Here is a 15,560-nt window from a genome sequence, read left to right on the forward strand (position 1 = left end):
TCACAGTCTTCTTTGATCATATTTACCAAGGGTTCCAATAATTCTGACCACAACTGTAGTTGCTGTGAAGAAGAGGTAAGTTATGACAGGAAGTTAACATACATTGCCTCAGATCAGTCATAATAATCGTCTTTCTCTCTGATGGCAGATATTTGTCACCATTATTGTGTGAACTCCAAAGGCTGCACACTGTCTGGCTCGGGACACGTAGAGTGTGTGTGTCCCACCCGCTACGAGGGGCCAAAATGCGAGACGGACCGGTGTCTTCGCTGTCGAGGGGCCCAATGTATAGTAGATGAAGAGACTGGAGACGTCGCCTGCAAGTGTGTATTTAGTAAAGTGACATTAACAGTTTAGCACTAATTCATTATATAATATTATGCAATATATATAAATGTAAATATAAAATAAGTGTGAAAATTAGTGCTGTCAAACTATTAATCGTGATTAATCACATCAAAAACAAAAGTTTTTTGTTTACATAATGTACAAACCCGATTCCAAAAAAGTTGGGACACTGTACAAATTGTGAATAAAAACAGAATGCAATGATGTGGAAGTTTCAAATTTCAATATTTTATCCAGAATACAACATAAATGACATATCAAATGTTTAAACTGAGAAAATGTATCACTTTAAGGGAAAAATAAGTTTATTTTAAATTTCATGGCATCAACACATCTAAAAAAAGTTGGGACAAGGCCATGTTTACCACTGTGTGGCATCCCCTCTTCTTTTTATAACAGTCTGCAAACGTCTGGGGACTGAGGAGACAAGTTGCTCAATTTTAGGAATAGGAATGTTGTCCCATTCTTATCTGATACAGGCTTCTAGTTGCTCAACTGTCTTAGGTCTTCTTTGTCGCATTTTCCTCTTTATGATGCGCCAAATGTTTTCTATGGGTGAAAGATCTGGACTGCAGGCTGGCCATTTCAGTACCCGGATCCTCCTTCTACGCAGCCATGATGTTGTAATTGATGCAGTATGTGGTCTGGCATTGTCATGTTGGAAAATGCAAGGTCTTCCCTGAAAGAGACAACGTCTGGATGGGAGCATATGTTGTTCTAGAACTTGGATATACCTTTCAGCATTGATGGTGCCTTTCCAGATGTGTAAGCTGCCCATGCCACACGCACTCATGCAACCCCATACCATCAGAGATGCAGGCTTCTGAACTGAGCGCTGATAACAACTTGGGTTGTCCTTGTCCTCTTTAGTCCGGATGACATGGCATCCCAATTTTCCAAAAATAACTTCAAATTTTGATTCGTCTGACCACAGAACAGTTTTCCACTTTGCCACAGTCCATTTTAAATAAGCCTTGGACCAGAGAAAACGCCTGCGCTTCTGGATCATGTTTAGATATGGCTTCTTTTTTGACCTATAGAGTTTTAGCCGGCAACGGCGAATGGCACGGTGGATTGTGTTCACCGACAATGTTTTCTGGAAGTATTCCTGAGCCCATGCTGTGATTTCCAGTACAGTAGCATTCCTGTATGTGATGCAGTGCCGCCTAAGGGCCCGAAGATCACGGGCATCCAGTATGGTTTTCCGGCCTTGACCCTTACGCACAGAGATTGTTCCAGATTCTCTGAATCTTTGGATGATATTATGCACTGTAGATGATGATAACTTCAAACTCTTTAAACTCAATTCTTTTTCTCTGAGAAACTCCTTTCTGATATTGCTCCACTATTTTTCGCCGCAGCACTGGGGGAATTGGTGATCCTCTTGCCATCTTGACTTCTGAGAGATACTTCCACTCTGAGAGGCTCTTTTTATACCCAATCATGTTGCCAATTGACCTAATAAGTTGCAAATTGGTCCTCCAGCTGTTCCTTATATGTACATTTAACTTTTCCAGCCTCTTATTGCTACCTGTCCCAACTTTTTTGGAATGTGTAGCTCTCATGAAATCCAAAATGAGCCAATATTTTAATGAGCCAATAAGTTTATGAGATTTGTAAATTATTGCATTCCTTTTTATTCGTAATTTGTACAGTGTCCCAATTATTTTGGAATCGGGTTTGTATGTGTGTGTACTGTGTATATTTATCATATATATATATATATATATATATACAGTGGGTACGGAAAGTATTCAGACCCCCTTAAATTTTTCACTCTTTGTTATATTGCAGCCATTTGCTAAAATCATTTAAGTTCATTTTTTTTTTCCTCATTAATGTACACACAGCACCCCATATTGACAGAAAAACACAGAATTGTTGACATTTTTGGAGATTTATTAAAAAAGAAAAACTGAAATATCACATGGTCCTAAGTATTCAGACCCTTTGCTCAGTATTTAGTAGAAGCACCCTTTTGATCTAATACAGCCATGAGTCTTTTTGGGAAAGATGCAACAAGTTTTTCACACCTGGATTTGGGGATCCTCTGCCATTCCTCCTTGCAGATCCTCTCCAGTTCTGTCAGGTTGGATGGTAAATGTTGGTGGACAGCCATTTTTAGGTCTCTCCAGAGATGCTCAATTGGGTTTAAGTCAGGGCTCTGGCTGGGCCATTCAAGAACAATCACGGAGTTGTTGTGAAGCCACTCCTTCGTTATTTTAGCTGTGTGCTTAGGGTCATTGTCTTGTTGGAAGGTAAACCTTCGGCCCAGTCTGAGGTCCTGAGCACTCTGGAGAAGGTTTTCGTCCAGGATATCCCTGTACTTGGCTGCATTCATCTTTCCTTCGATTGCAACCAGTCGTCCTGTCCCTGCGGCTGAAAAACACCCCCACAGCATGATGCTGCCACCACCATGCTTCACTGTTGGGACTGTATTGGACAGGTGATGAGCAGTGCCTGGTTTTCTCCACACATGCCGCTTAGAATTAAGGCCAAAAATTTCTATCTTGGTCTCATCAGACCAGAGAATCTTATTTCTCACCATCTTGTGGTCCTTCAGGTGTTTTTTTGTGTCTTGCACTGAGGAGAGGCTTCCGTCAGGCCACTCTGCCATAAAGCCCCGACTGGTGGAGGGCTGCAGTGATGGCTGACTTTCTACAACTTTCTCCCATCTCCTGACTGCATCTCTGGAGGTCAGCCACAGTGATCTTTGGGTTCTTCTTTACCTCTCTCACCAAGGCCCATGACATGTGGAGTCCCACAAGGCTCAATTCTTGCACCGCTCTTGTTTAACCTGTATATGCTCCCACTAAGTCAGATAATGAGGAAGAACCAAATTGCCTATCACAGCTATGCTGATGATACCCAGATTTACCTAGCCTTATCTCCAAATGACTACAGCCCCATTGACTCCCTCTGCCAATGCATTGATGAAATTAACAGTTGGATGTGCCAGAACTTTCTTCAGTTAAACAAGGAGAAAACTGAAGTCATTGCATTTGGAAACAAAGATGAAGTTCTCAAGGTGAATGCATACCTTGACTCTAGGGGTCAAACAACGAAAAATCAAGTCAGAAATCTTGGGGTGATTCTGGAGACAGACCTTAGTTTCAGTAGTCATGTCAAAGCAATAACTAAATCAGCATACTATCATCTCAAAAATATTGCAAGAATTAGATGTTTTGTTTCCAGTCAAGACTTGGAGAAACTTGTTCATGCCTTTATCACCAGCAGGGTGGATTACTGTAATGGTCTCCTCACCGGCCTTCCCAAGAAGACCATTAGACAACTGCAGCTCATCCAGAACGCTGCTGCCAGGATTCTGACTAGAACCAGAAAATCTGAGCATATCACACCAGTCCTCAGGTCCTTACACTGGCTTCCAGTTACATTTAGGATTGATTTTAAAGTACTTTTACTCGTTTATAAGTCACTCAATGGCCTAGGACCTAAATATATTGCTGATATGCTCACTGAATATAAACCAAACAGACCACTCAGATCATTAGGATCGAGTCAGTTAGAAATACCAAGGGTTCACACAAAACAAGGGGAGTCTGCGTTCAGCTATTATGCGGCCCGCAGTTGGAACCAGCTTCCAGAAGAGATCAGATGTGCTAAAATATTAGCCACATTTAAATCAAGACTCAAAACTCATCTGTTTAACTGTGCATTTGTTGAATGAGCACTGTGCTATATGTCCGAACTGACTGCAATATATTTTATGTATAATCATTTTCTTTAAATTTATCTTAAATCATTTTCTATATCATTTTAAAATTCCTTGTTTTTATTATTCTTATTTCCATGTTTTTATTGATTTTAATGTCTATTTCACTTTCTTTTATGTAAAGCACTTTGAATTACCACTGTGTATGAAATGTGCTATATAAATAAACTTGCCTTGCCTTGCCTTCTCCCCCGATAGCTCAGTTTGGCCAGACGGCCAGCTCTAGGAAGGGTTCTGGTCGTCCCAAACGTCATCCATTTAAGGATTATAGATGCCACTGTGCTCTTAGGAACCTTAAGTACAGCAGAATTGTTTTTGTAACCTTGGCCAGATCTGTGCCTTGCCACAATTCTGTCTCTGAGCTCTTCAGGCAGTTCCTTTGACCTCATGATTCTCATTTGCTCTGACATGCACTGTGAGCTGTAAGGTCTTATATAGACAGGTGTGTGGCTTTCCTAATCAAGTCCAGTCAGTATAATCAAACACAGCTGGACTCAAATGAAGGTGTAGAACCATCTCAAGGATGATCCGAAGAAATGGACAGCACCTGAGTTAAATATATGAGTGTCACAGCAAAGGGTCTGAATACTTAGGACCATGTGATATTTCAGTTTTTCTTTTTTAATAAATCTTCAAAAATGTCAACAATTCTGTGCTTTTCTGTCAATATGGGGTGCTGTGTGTACATTGAGGAAAAAAATGAACTTAAATGATTTTAGCAAATGGCTGCAATATAACAAAGAGTGAAAAATTTAAGGGGGTCTGAATACTTTCCGTACCCACTATATATATATATATATATATATATATATATATATATATATATATATATATATATATATATATATATATAAATGCACACACATGCATTTATATATTTAAGAAAAATTTTATGTTTATGTATTAAATATATTTATATATATAATATAAACTATGAATATAAACATATACAGTACATGTAAATACATGTAAATATTTTCAAAATATACTGTATGTGTGTGTCTTTATATATACATAATAAATATAAAACACATACTGTATTATGTAAACAAAAACTTTTATTTTGGTTGCAATTAATCGTGATTAATCGGTTGACAGCACTAGTAAAAATAAAATATAGAATTTTATATTATTGTATAATGTAATAGTACAAATATGAAATAAGTGTAAAAAATATAAAATTTCATATTATCGTATAATATAACAGCACAAATATCCTACACATATTTTATACCACCCCCCCACCCCCACCCCCCATGTTGGATCCACAGTGCATTTATTTATTTATTTAAATAGACATTGTGTGTATACATTTTTATTATTATATCATATACATATTGTATTTATTTATTTAAATAGACATACAATATTTTATTGTACAAATATTATTTGTAACATTTCATGTTATATACATATAAAATATTATTGAAATTCTAAATCTAATAAAAAATATTATATTATATAATAATACAATATATTATATTTATTTATAATTATAATTTACTAATAATTTTAATTAATGTGATTTTTAAAATTACGACGGCTCCCAGTTCCAACATTGTTAGCTTGGCATTGAAAATGGTCAACATGTGACCGAAACGTTTACCTTTTACCTTTACGTTTTTTTTTCATTAAATTGCTTACACTGCTTTCATCTCGCTTGTGACTTTTAATTTTTTAGTGTGCAGGCTTTGTTCAAGTATTTTACTAATAATTTTAATAATTAGTAGCTCATTTTAAAAAGTACAATTTTACAAATATTTTATTATTTTATATATTGTTTGTATATAAATAATATAATTAATACATTTATATTCTTTCTATATATGTGTGTTTAGTATATTTAACAGTATATTTTTAAATGTTTTTTGTGCGTATATACTAAATTCTTTGAACAATTCATATTCCTTGATGATTTAATGTCGCAGTATCAAGATGAAAAGACAAAATTTACATCGAAATTCATCGCTGTTGTTGTTCACGTGTGTTCGCAGCTGTACGAACGGCAGAATCGCAGCCAGCTGTCAGTTGTGTGACGGATACTGTTATAACGGCGGAACCTGCCACCTCGACTCCGAGACGGGCCTGCCGTTCTGTCAGTGAGTAATTTCTTGATAGCTTTCTACGGCACCAAATTGCCTGCCGTTATTTAGATTAATTCGTTTTAAATTGCTCCCTCCGGCAACCACTTTCTGTTTGTTTGACTTGGGAGGATGAATGTTTTGTAAAGGTGAACAGGAGAGAGGGAGTATTATAGCAGAAGAGTGAATTATCATAGCAGGGGTCCATAATCTGCCACTTATATCGACCTCTATATGGTCGAAGAAAGATGGTATGTTAGAGAAAGGCAGAGAAACCAATGAGAGACTCCAGCAGAAAAACAAAAAGCACTGAGACTGAAAAGAAAACTAAAACTGAAGATACAGAATTGATTCTGCTTTCTAATTCATTTATGCTCTTAAAGGGACAGTTCTAGAGAGAAAAGTGAAGAAAATAAAAAGTGCTTTTATTTTCCAATTGATTCATTCCAAAAAGGCCTTAAAAGGACAGTGCACCCAAAAATGAAAATAGCATTTCATCCAAATCTCATTTCTAAACATGCATAACTTACTTTCTTCTTCAGAACACACAAAATAAGAAGAAATTAAGTTGCTATTTTGCAGGAAATTAAAATGAACAGGAAGTGAAGCTTTTAAGCTTCAATAAAGGATGCAGATGTGCAATGACAGTATTGTAAAAATGGTTCATAGAACTTATTCACTATTTTCTAAGAGATTTAAAGCCATACAATAATTTTGCGTGAGAAGTAATTAAATGCTCTGTAAAGATCAGTGAGTCATCCAGGTTTATAAATGAATCATTCATATGGGTTTGTGAACTGAATCAACTGATTCATTGATCTAACAGAATGATCTATTCATGAAATCAGTCTTTGCTACTTTTCTTACAAATGCACCAAGACGAGTTCATAAACAGATAGCCAATCATAACAGAGTTCATTTACATGTACTTTTAAAGGTACAGTAGCAAAACAGCCTATTTCTTTTAAAAAAGTTTGGAAAATGGTATACATACAACTGTCGTAAAAAAAAAAAAAAAAAAAAAAAAAGATCCTATAACTTAATTGCAATATTCTAAGATGTCTGAAGCCATACAGCAGTTTTGTGTGAGTAATTTAAGCCAGTAATCGCTGTGAGTCACTCAGATTTGTGAATGAATCGTTCAGATGGGTTTGTGAAAATAATAAACTGATTCATCGACAAAACTGACGTTTCTGATTGACCACATCTAAATCTATGATTCATTCTTAAATCAGACTTTTCTACTTTACACCAGGGTGAGTTCGTGAATGGCTAGCCAATCATAGCAGAGCTCATTTACATATAGTCTTAAAGGTACAGTCGCAAAACAGCCTGTTTCATTTAAAAAACTCTGAAACATTGGAAAATGGTCTAAAAGAACTATATTACAACATTATTGTACCTAGTTTCTTGCACAAAAGTATGTTATTTCTAGTGTCACCAAATTCCTGGAGAGAGGGGAAAAAAAACAAAGACTTAATAAATAAATAATTAAAATAAATCATTCATACTGAAAAATCCCTTGAAGAGACAGTACACCCATAGAATGTAATTCTCATTTAATCCAAATCTCATTTCAAACCTTTATGGCATTCTTCCTTCTGTAGAACACATGAAAAAAAAAAGAAAATCTTAAGGAGAAAAGTTATTATTTTCCAGGAAATTACAATGAACAAGAAGTGAAGCTTTGTAGCAGACGCCCTAAAAAAACTTTAAAAAGTGGTTCATACAACTTATTTTCAATATTCAAAAATGTTGAGAGAGAAAAAGTCTATAAAAGTGAAAATAAGACTATAAAAGTGAAAAAAGAAATGCCTTAAAGAAATGCCCCCAAAACTTTAATTCTCATTCCATCCAAATCTTATTGCACAACTTTATGGTTTCCATTCTTCTGCAGAACACACACAAAAAGAAAGTCTTGAGGAGAAATTAAATTAAATTACTATATTCCAGGGATTTACACTGAAAAGGAAGTGAAGCTTTGTAGCTTTAATTAAGAATTATAGATGCGCCATACAACTCTCATAACAGTGGTCCACAAAACTTTTTTTTTCTTTTTTTTGTTTTTTTGTAGTATTCAGAGATGTTTGAAACCATACAATAGTTTGTGTGAGTCACTCAGATGGGTTTGTGAACTGATTCGTTGACAAAACTGTCCTCTCTGATTGACAAGAGCTAAATGAATGATTCACTCATGAATCAGACTTGTCTACTTTTCTCAAGAACACATCTAGGCAAGCTCATAAATGTTTAGCCAATCATAACAGAGCTCACTTACATATAGTCTCAAAGGGAAAATAAGAAAACAGCTTGTTTCATTTAAATACTCAGCAAAAGGTTAGAAAGTGGTCTAAAATAACTAAATTATAACTTTTTGGTGAAAGAAATCTTGACATTACAAGTGGAATGCTCAGTATGTTATTTCTTGTGTCATCAAATTTCTAGAGAGGAAAAAACTATAAAATTGAAGGAAAAAAAATGGTTACTTTCCAGTTCATTTATATTGAAAAATCCCTTAAAGGGACAGTACACCCTTAAATTACAATCTCATTTCATCCAAATCTCATTGAAAACATTTATGACTTCCTTTCTTCTGCGGAACACATGGAGAGAAAAAAATCTCAAGGAGAAATTAAGTTTTTTAAATTAAGGAAATTACAAAGAGCAGGAAGTGAAGCTTGGTAGCTTTAGTTAAGAATGCAGACACACTAGAATGCAGCTATTGTTGCAAAATTGTCTAAAAAAACTAAATTATAAAATCTTGGTGCATGAAACCTTTACATTATAAGTGGAATGCTAAATATGTTATTTTGTGTTTCACCAAAATTCTAGAGAGGAAAAAGTTTAGAAACGTGAAGAAATTAAATAATTTCTATTGGCAAATCCCTTAAAGGAACAGTACACTCAAAAAATATAATTCTCATTTCATCCAAATCTCTTTGCAAACCTTTGACTTCCCTTCTTCTGCAGAGCACATGAAAAAAAGACATGAAAAAAGTTACTAGTTTCCAGGAAATTACAATGAGCAGGAAGTGAAGCTTTGTAGCTTCAGTTAAGAATGCAGATGCACCATACAACTGTCCTAAAAATGGAGTTTCTGAACAGAATCAACTGATTAGTTTCCTCAAAAACACACCAAGACGAGCTCATAAATGGCTAACCAATCACAACAGAGTTTATTTACTTATAGTATAAAGGTACGGTAGCAAAGCACCCTGTTTCTTTAAAGGTGCCATAGAATGAAAAACTGTCTTTACCCTGGCATATTTAAATAATAACAGTTCTGTACATGGAAATGACATACAGTGAGCCTCAAACACCATAGTTTCCTCCTTCATATGTAAATCTCGTGATTAAAAAAGACCACTGAAAAACAGGCGAATCAGAACATAACACCGACTGTGACGCAACAGTCGGGATCACTACGCCCCCAACATTTGCATAAACCCACCCTTGTTCTAAGCCGGCCGAACCATCAGAAGCTCTGCAGGTATTGTAAATAAACAAGCGAAAATAACAAAATAAATGTTATGTTCCAGGCCATGCAGGGGGTGTGAAGTGCAGGGATGGGTTGGTGTCTGTATTCAGAAAGGCACAGAAAGCAAATAACGCGAGCCACTAAAGGGACATGGTTAGCTCCTTGCTAGCGGTAGCCTGTTACATTACATAAGATTTCACTCTCAGTAAGGAGAGATGAGGATGATGGCGAATGACTTACAGATCCTGAGCACCACTGACAAGCATCTGATCTTGTGAAATGTGTGGTAAGTACCGTGGCTCCATAATGTAAACATAGTTTGTGTGATCGCGTCTCTTGAAAGTGAAACTATAACGCGATCGATGGATCGTTCAAAAGCAGTTTCAATGCCTCGCATATTAATAACGGCTCCCTGATGCCCGCGTTTTATATACAGTATAATTACCCGACGATATAACTGCGAGAGAAAGTATTTAAATATATATTTTCCTCCCTGTGCGTCCTTCTTGCTGATGAGCCGTACTGTGAAACAGCCAATCAGAGCAGAGCTCATTATTATTCATGACCCTGCCAAATAAGCCAATAACAGACCGTTTCATTCTAGGGAGAAATCCTAGGGTTGTAAATGGACATGTAAAATCGTTTCTGGAGATTTTTTGCCCTTACCTAAGCCACATACCTTCTGTGTAGATATCAGAGAACAATTTAAAATACTGTATCAATGCATTTTATGGCACCTTTAAAGCTTAAGGAAAGGTTGGAATATGGTCACAAAGAAGTAAATTACAACATTTATTCTGCACGAAACCTTGACATTCTAAGAGGAATGCTAAGTACATAGTTTTTAGTGTCACCAAATGGAATTGCGAATATAGTAATCACTTTTAAGCAAGTGAGAGAAACCGACCACAAAGAAATGGACGGAGAGTGAAGCCATTTTTCCGCTAATAGTGGCAGCTCATTCAAATCTTTTTTACATAGAATGACTGAATTTTTTATCCTTTGAATGGAAAAAAAGAAGGAAATTGACAGATGGATGGTATAAGAAAACCAAAAAGCTGTTGAGCCATTGTACAGCTGCTGAATGCGGCAGTGGACGTACTCCATCTCTCAGAAATGATTTGAGTTTTGTCTGGCTGCCGTGAATCCCTCACTGATGGAGTCTTTACTTTCCTCTTCAACACACAATAAACTCTACCAGACTAATATATATTTTTACCTGCCTCCATTTTTCTTGTTTGCCAAAGGCATTTTATCTGGAGGAACAGGAGATGGTGCTCTCTCAAAAACATTCAGAGGACAAAATAAGAGTGCAAATCATTGTTTTCCCTGAAGTAAATCAGCCTGAATGGATCAAACCAGTGAACATGAATGGGATGGCAAACATCAGCCATTCCAGGAAGAATAAGTATTCATAAAAGTATGAATCACCGTCTAAATCTCAAAAAAGTCTCTCAAAGTCTCTTCCTTTACGTTTTGTTGAAGAAAATATCCCTGAAGATGGACACAAATCCTTTGTTGGCTTTAACCATGACACCTGGTCTTCGTTTCCACTTCTTTTTCCAATTTCTCGTCGCCAATGATGCTCTGATAAAGCCATTGTGCCCTTCAAGGGTGAATCAATTTGCATTCAGATGATTCAATCTTGTTTTTTTTCTTTGGTCGCTGAAGGTGAAGGGTTGGTAATGATGGTGGCTAGACATTCAGAGATTACCTGGAAAAATGAGTGTGTCCTGCTTATATAGACCTGCTTGATTTCAAGTCACCCCATCAAAGACTCTTTTGTTTGTCCGTCCTCTATTTCATTATCTTATCCAGCAGTGTTTCATTAGAGCTTGCTTTAGAGAGTCTTAGTAGATGAAGACGGCTGGAGATACTGATGGAGTTTTGTGTTAAAGGGGTCATGTGATGCGATTTCAAGTTTTCCTTTCTCTTTGGAGAGTTACAAGCTGTTTGTGCATAGATAAGATCCCTGAAGTTGCAAAGACTAAAGCCTGAAAACCAAAGAGATATTCTTTATAAAAAAATAAGCCACGCCCTCCTAAAATGCCCTCCTACAAGTACGTCACTTTGTGGGAAGATTTGCATAACACTACCCAAACGTATCCGCTACAAAAGAAGGCAAAACTTTTATTCTTGGTGTAGTATTGTTGCTACTGCTGGCGCCATGTCCTGGAGACGGGCTTCCAAAAGAGTCCACAAATAGAAATCAGTGATTAAGTTGTATTTACAACACTGTTCCAGAACAGTACAACCCAAAAATTAGAGTGTATGCACTGCGCTGTGCATTTTACAGAGGACTATTTCCTGAACCTGGGAGAGTAGCCTACAATGCTGGCTTGCACAAAGGCTGTTTCTATAAAGTGGGGCAATTCCAACTTTGCAAGGACAGTCTGACCCTTCTGACTCAAGGCCTGTAAGTACGTTTCCGCTACTGATGATTCAAATGCGAATTTTGAGCAGTTTAGAGTAGTGCTTGTTGTTTGTCGTTTCACAAATGTATCACAAATGCAGACATGGTAAGGTTTATGCGGTGCGATGCAATGTGATGCATAAAAAGACAGTATAAGTCATTATAATCAGTAATTATGTCCCCACTGGATGCTACAAATGCCTCGTTTATAATGGGTTTTACCATATCACAATATGGTAAGGGGGCGTAACATTTCCGTCTCACGCTTGAGGTATTCGGCCAATCACAACGCGCTGGATAGCTGGCCAATCAGAGCACACCTCGTTTCTCAGAACAATGAGCTTTGTAAAAATCTACGCGTTTCAGAAAGGCGGGGCATAGAGGAGCAACAATAATGTACAGTATATGGAAAATAATGTGTTTTTTTAACCTTGAACTGCCTAAACACATAGCATTACACCAAATACACAAAATAATGTTCTTTTTAGCAACATCATATGACCCCTTTAAATTCAATTAAAGGACTTGTGTGTCCAGCAAGATTGTGGATTGCATGACTCAAAAAGTAGACTTTCATTTTGATCATATTCCTAGAAGATGTTCTTTGAGCTTTGAGTTCAAATCGGAAGATTTGTTTTGTATTGTAAACAGGCCCATAGTAGCTGGTTTGTTTTATAAAGCAGTATGACAGCTGATAATTGATATTGTGGATTTTTTGCAATGTCACTTTCTCCCCAAATTCTCATTACTCCAATGAATTGGAGCATCTAACATTTGATTAAGTTTGTTTTTTGTTTGTTTGTTACTCCCATTGTTGTCAGTGGTGATTGACATCAGTGTGAAGCAATTTTTTTTTAATTTGCATTAAATGCATTACAGTTATGGGATTCAGAATATTTATTTGAGATTTTTATTTACTGATTTATGTGATTTATTTATTTGTTAATTTATTGTGCATTATGGTCATGAGAATGATATTTTATTTTATATTATTTTTATTTATTTTATTTTCATTTATTTTACATTACAGTGATGAAAATGTTTATATATGTGTGTGTGTGTGTGTGTGTGTGTGTGTGTGTGTGTATACACACACATATAAACCTTTTCATATGTATATATATATATATGTATACAGGGGTGTGGACTCGAGTCACATGACTCTCGACTCGACTCGGACTCGAGTCCCACATTTGATGACTTGCGACTCGACATAATTAAAGAAGACTTGAGACTCGACTTTGACTTTGACAGCAATGACTCGGGACTTGACTTGGACTTGAGGCCTGTGACTCGGAAAGGCTTGATCAGATCAGCATCGTTATCACTCTAGACAACTGCAGCGTGCTTGCGCTTGACTGGCAATTAGCCAGAGACTGCATTCATATACAGTATATGCTAGTATAAAATTAATGGAGTAATAGCATAACTTACAACAAAAGAACCGAGATAAGAAAAAAAAAGACATGATTCGTCTAGTAGCTAAAAGCGCTGCCCTGCCCGTTTGATCGCCACCCAGCAGACACACGGAGCGGGCATGAGGAACGAGTGGTGTGGCCGCGATCACTGGTGCTGGCCTCATTTACACCGTGACCGCTGCTGTTAAATGCTAAACAATTTCCTCACTTCTTTTGTTTGTCCGACACCGAGGTGCACCATGAGTGATAGATCCGCGCCCCGCCACGACCCTGGCAGCTCTACCAACTCAATGTGCTTTTTTTTTTTTTTTTTTTGTCAGATCTCCACTGTTTTTGTTTTAATTGCATGTGCAAAATAATTATTAGATAAACCTTGATTTAAGCTAGATTTAATAAAAATTGGCTAAAAAAAAAGTGACAATTGGCCTAATGATCATTTAATTCAAAGAAGTGTGTCTTTCACAACATGATTTGTGAATTGTAGTCTCTCTATAACTATAAAATATAGCCTACTCAATTTTTCTCCCTCTTCACCAGGCACTCATTTCACTTTTATTTCTTTCAGCATAAATAATTGAATTCATGTGTTTAAAATCAGTCTGTATAGCACATAACCCCTAAATTTAGCGATCAACTATGCATATTATAAACTTAACATTTAACGTACAACATTGTGTCTTTGTTACTCTTAGTTATAAAGAATGGCAGCATTTTAGAAAGACTGTCTGAGTTTGTCTGCATCCATATTGCAGGTTTTCTCTCACACGTAAAGCATGGTAGCAGTTATTTCTTTTAGTTCTTTCAAAGCAGTTCTTTCTGCGTTTCTGCTCACGTGTTTTTAAATGTTTCATTGAGGTTCCAAATAATGGCTCATTGGCTTAGATAAAACACCTTATTCTTCTTATGCACACATGCAAAGTATTGCAGCTGTTATTTCTATGAAATTATGTTGTCTTTGCTGTTCTGGTAGGCCTATTTTTTTTTTCTTTTTTCACAGCTTGTCCTATTTTGGCACAATCCCTAAACTGAACTTGAGAAGTTTTACTAAGGGCACCCATCTCTCATGAAATTAAACTATGTAAAACAAATTCTACCTGACTTCCTGATATAAAGTACTATACATTTGATTTGGTAATTAATACTGAGACACTAATTTGGGCAAAAAGCACTAATGACGTGTTTAAGACTTGAAGCTAAAAGTTGAAAGAAGCTAAAATAAATAAATGTATTTATTTATTATGGTAATGAGAATGATAGTTTTATAATGTTTTACTTTTTGCATTATAATAATGAGAATGTATTTATTTATTTGTTTGTAATGGGAATGAGATTTTTTTATTTATTTGTTATTCATTTATTTTTCTTGCATTATGATATGAAAAATTGGTTGTTTGTAATGTGAATGCAATTTATTCATTTGGCATTATGATCATTCACGTGAGAGGATTTTTTTTTTTTGTATTATGATACCAAAAATTAGATAATTCATTCATTCATTGTAACGAGAATTAGATTTATTTTGAGATTTATTGATGATAATTATTTTTGCATTACGCTAATGATAATGAGATTATTTAATTTATTTTAAATTTTTGTATTGCAGTAATTGTCATGAAAATGTCACAAAGCAAAATATTTTAATAGTCCTAAAAGCAGGATTTATTTGCTTTATGTAGCATAGAATTTCATATGTGAACTATTACCCAGGCGTGTTCCTAACAGGTTTCATGAAATTCACCCCAATGTTTGTGAAACTGCTGAACAATATTCATAATTAATTTTAATGTTCACATCACCCAGCTTTATACAGAAGGCTATTACAGCCTCCAGGTGTTTTGAGTATGTGTTGAGTATATAGTTTGAGTGTATTGCGGGTCTTGTTTCTGTTGTGTTGTCCTCACGTCTCTCCTCTGGTCTCGTTGCGTTCTCCTCAGTTGCCCGTCTGAGTTTAAAAGCCCAAGGTGTGACGAGAGAGCTAACCCGTGCGATCACTACTGTCAGAACCAGGGCATTTGTTCCCTCACCGCCTATAACAAACCTCGCTGCAAGTAGGTCTTTCTGGTTCATTCAGTTTCCAAAACATTCCAGA

The 15,560-nt window shown here is 36.1% G+C and overlaps 1 protein-coding gene across 1 annotated transcript in view; it reads left to right on the top strand.

Annotated features, from left to right (window-relative positions):
* LOC306874752 (low-density lipoprotein receptor-related protein 1B-like) overlaps positions 1–15,560 on the top strand; it is a gene marked incomplete at its 5' end in the record, with an annotated part of 280,259 nt that overhangs the window by 258,939 nt on the left and 5,760 nt on the right. Inside the window, 3 exons of the mRNA XM_079424987.1 lie at positions 149–323; positions 6,076–6,180; positions 15,406–15,519. Of these exons, the coding sequence (XP_079281113.1) occupies positions 149–323; positions 6,076–6,180; positions 15,406–15,519 (394 nt within the window). The remainder of the gene's footprint in view (positions 1–148; positions 324–6,075; positions 6,181–15,405; positions 15,520–15,560) is intronic.

Source organism: Barbus barbus, assembly GCF_936440315.1.
Source record: "Barbus barbus genome assembly, chromosome: 9".
Lineage (NCBI taxonomy): Eukaryota > Metazoa > Chordata > Actinopteri > Cypriniformes > Cyprinidae > Barbus > Barbus barbus.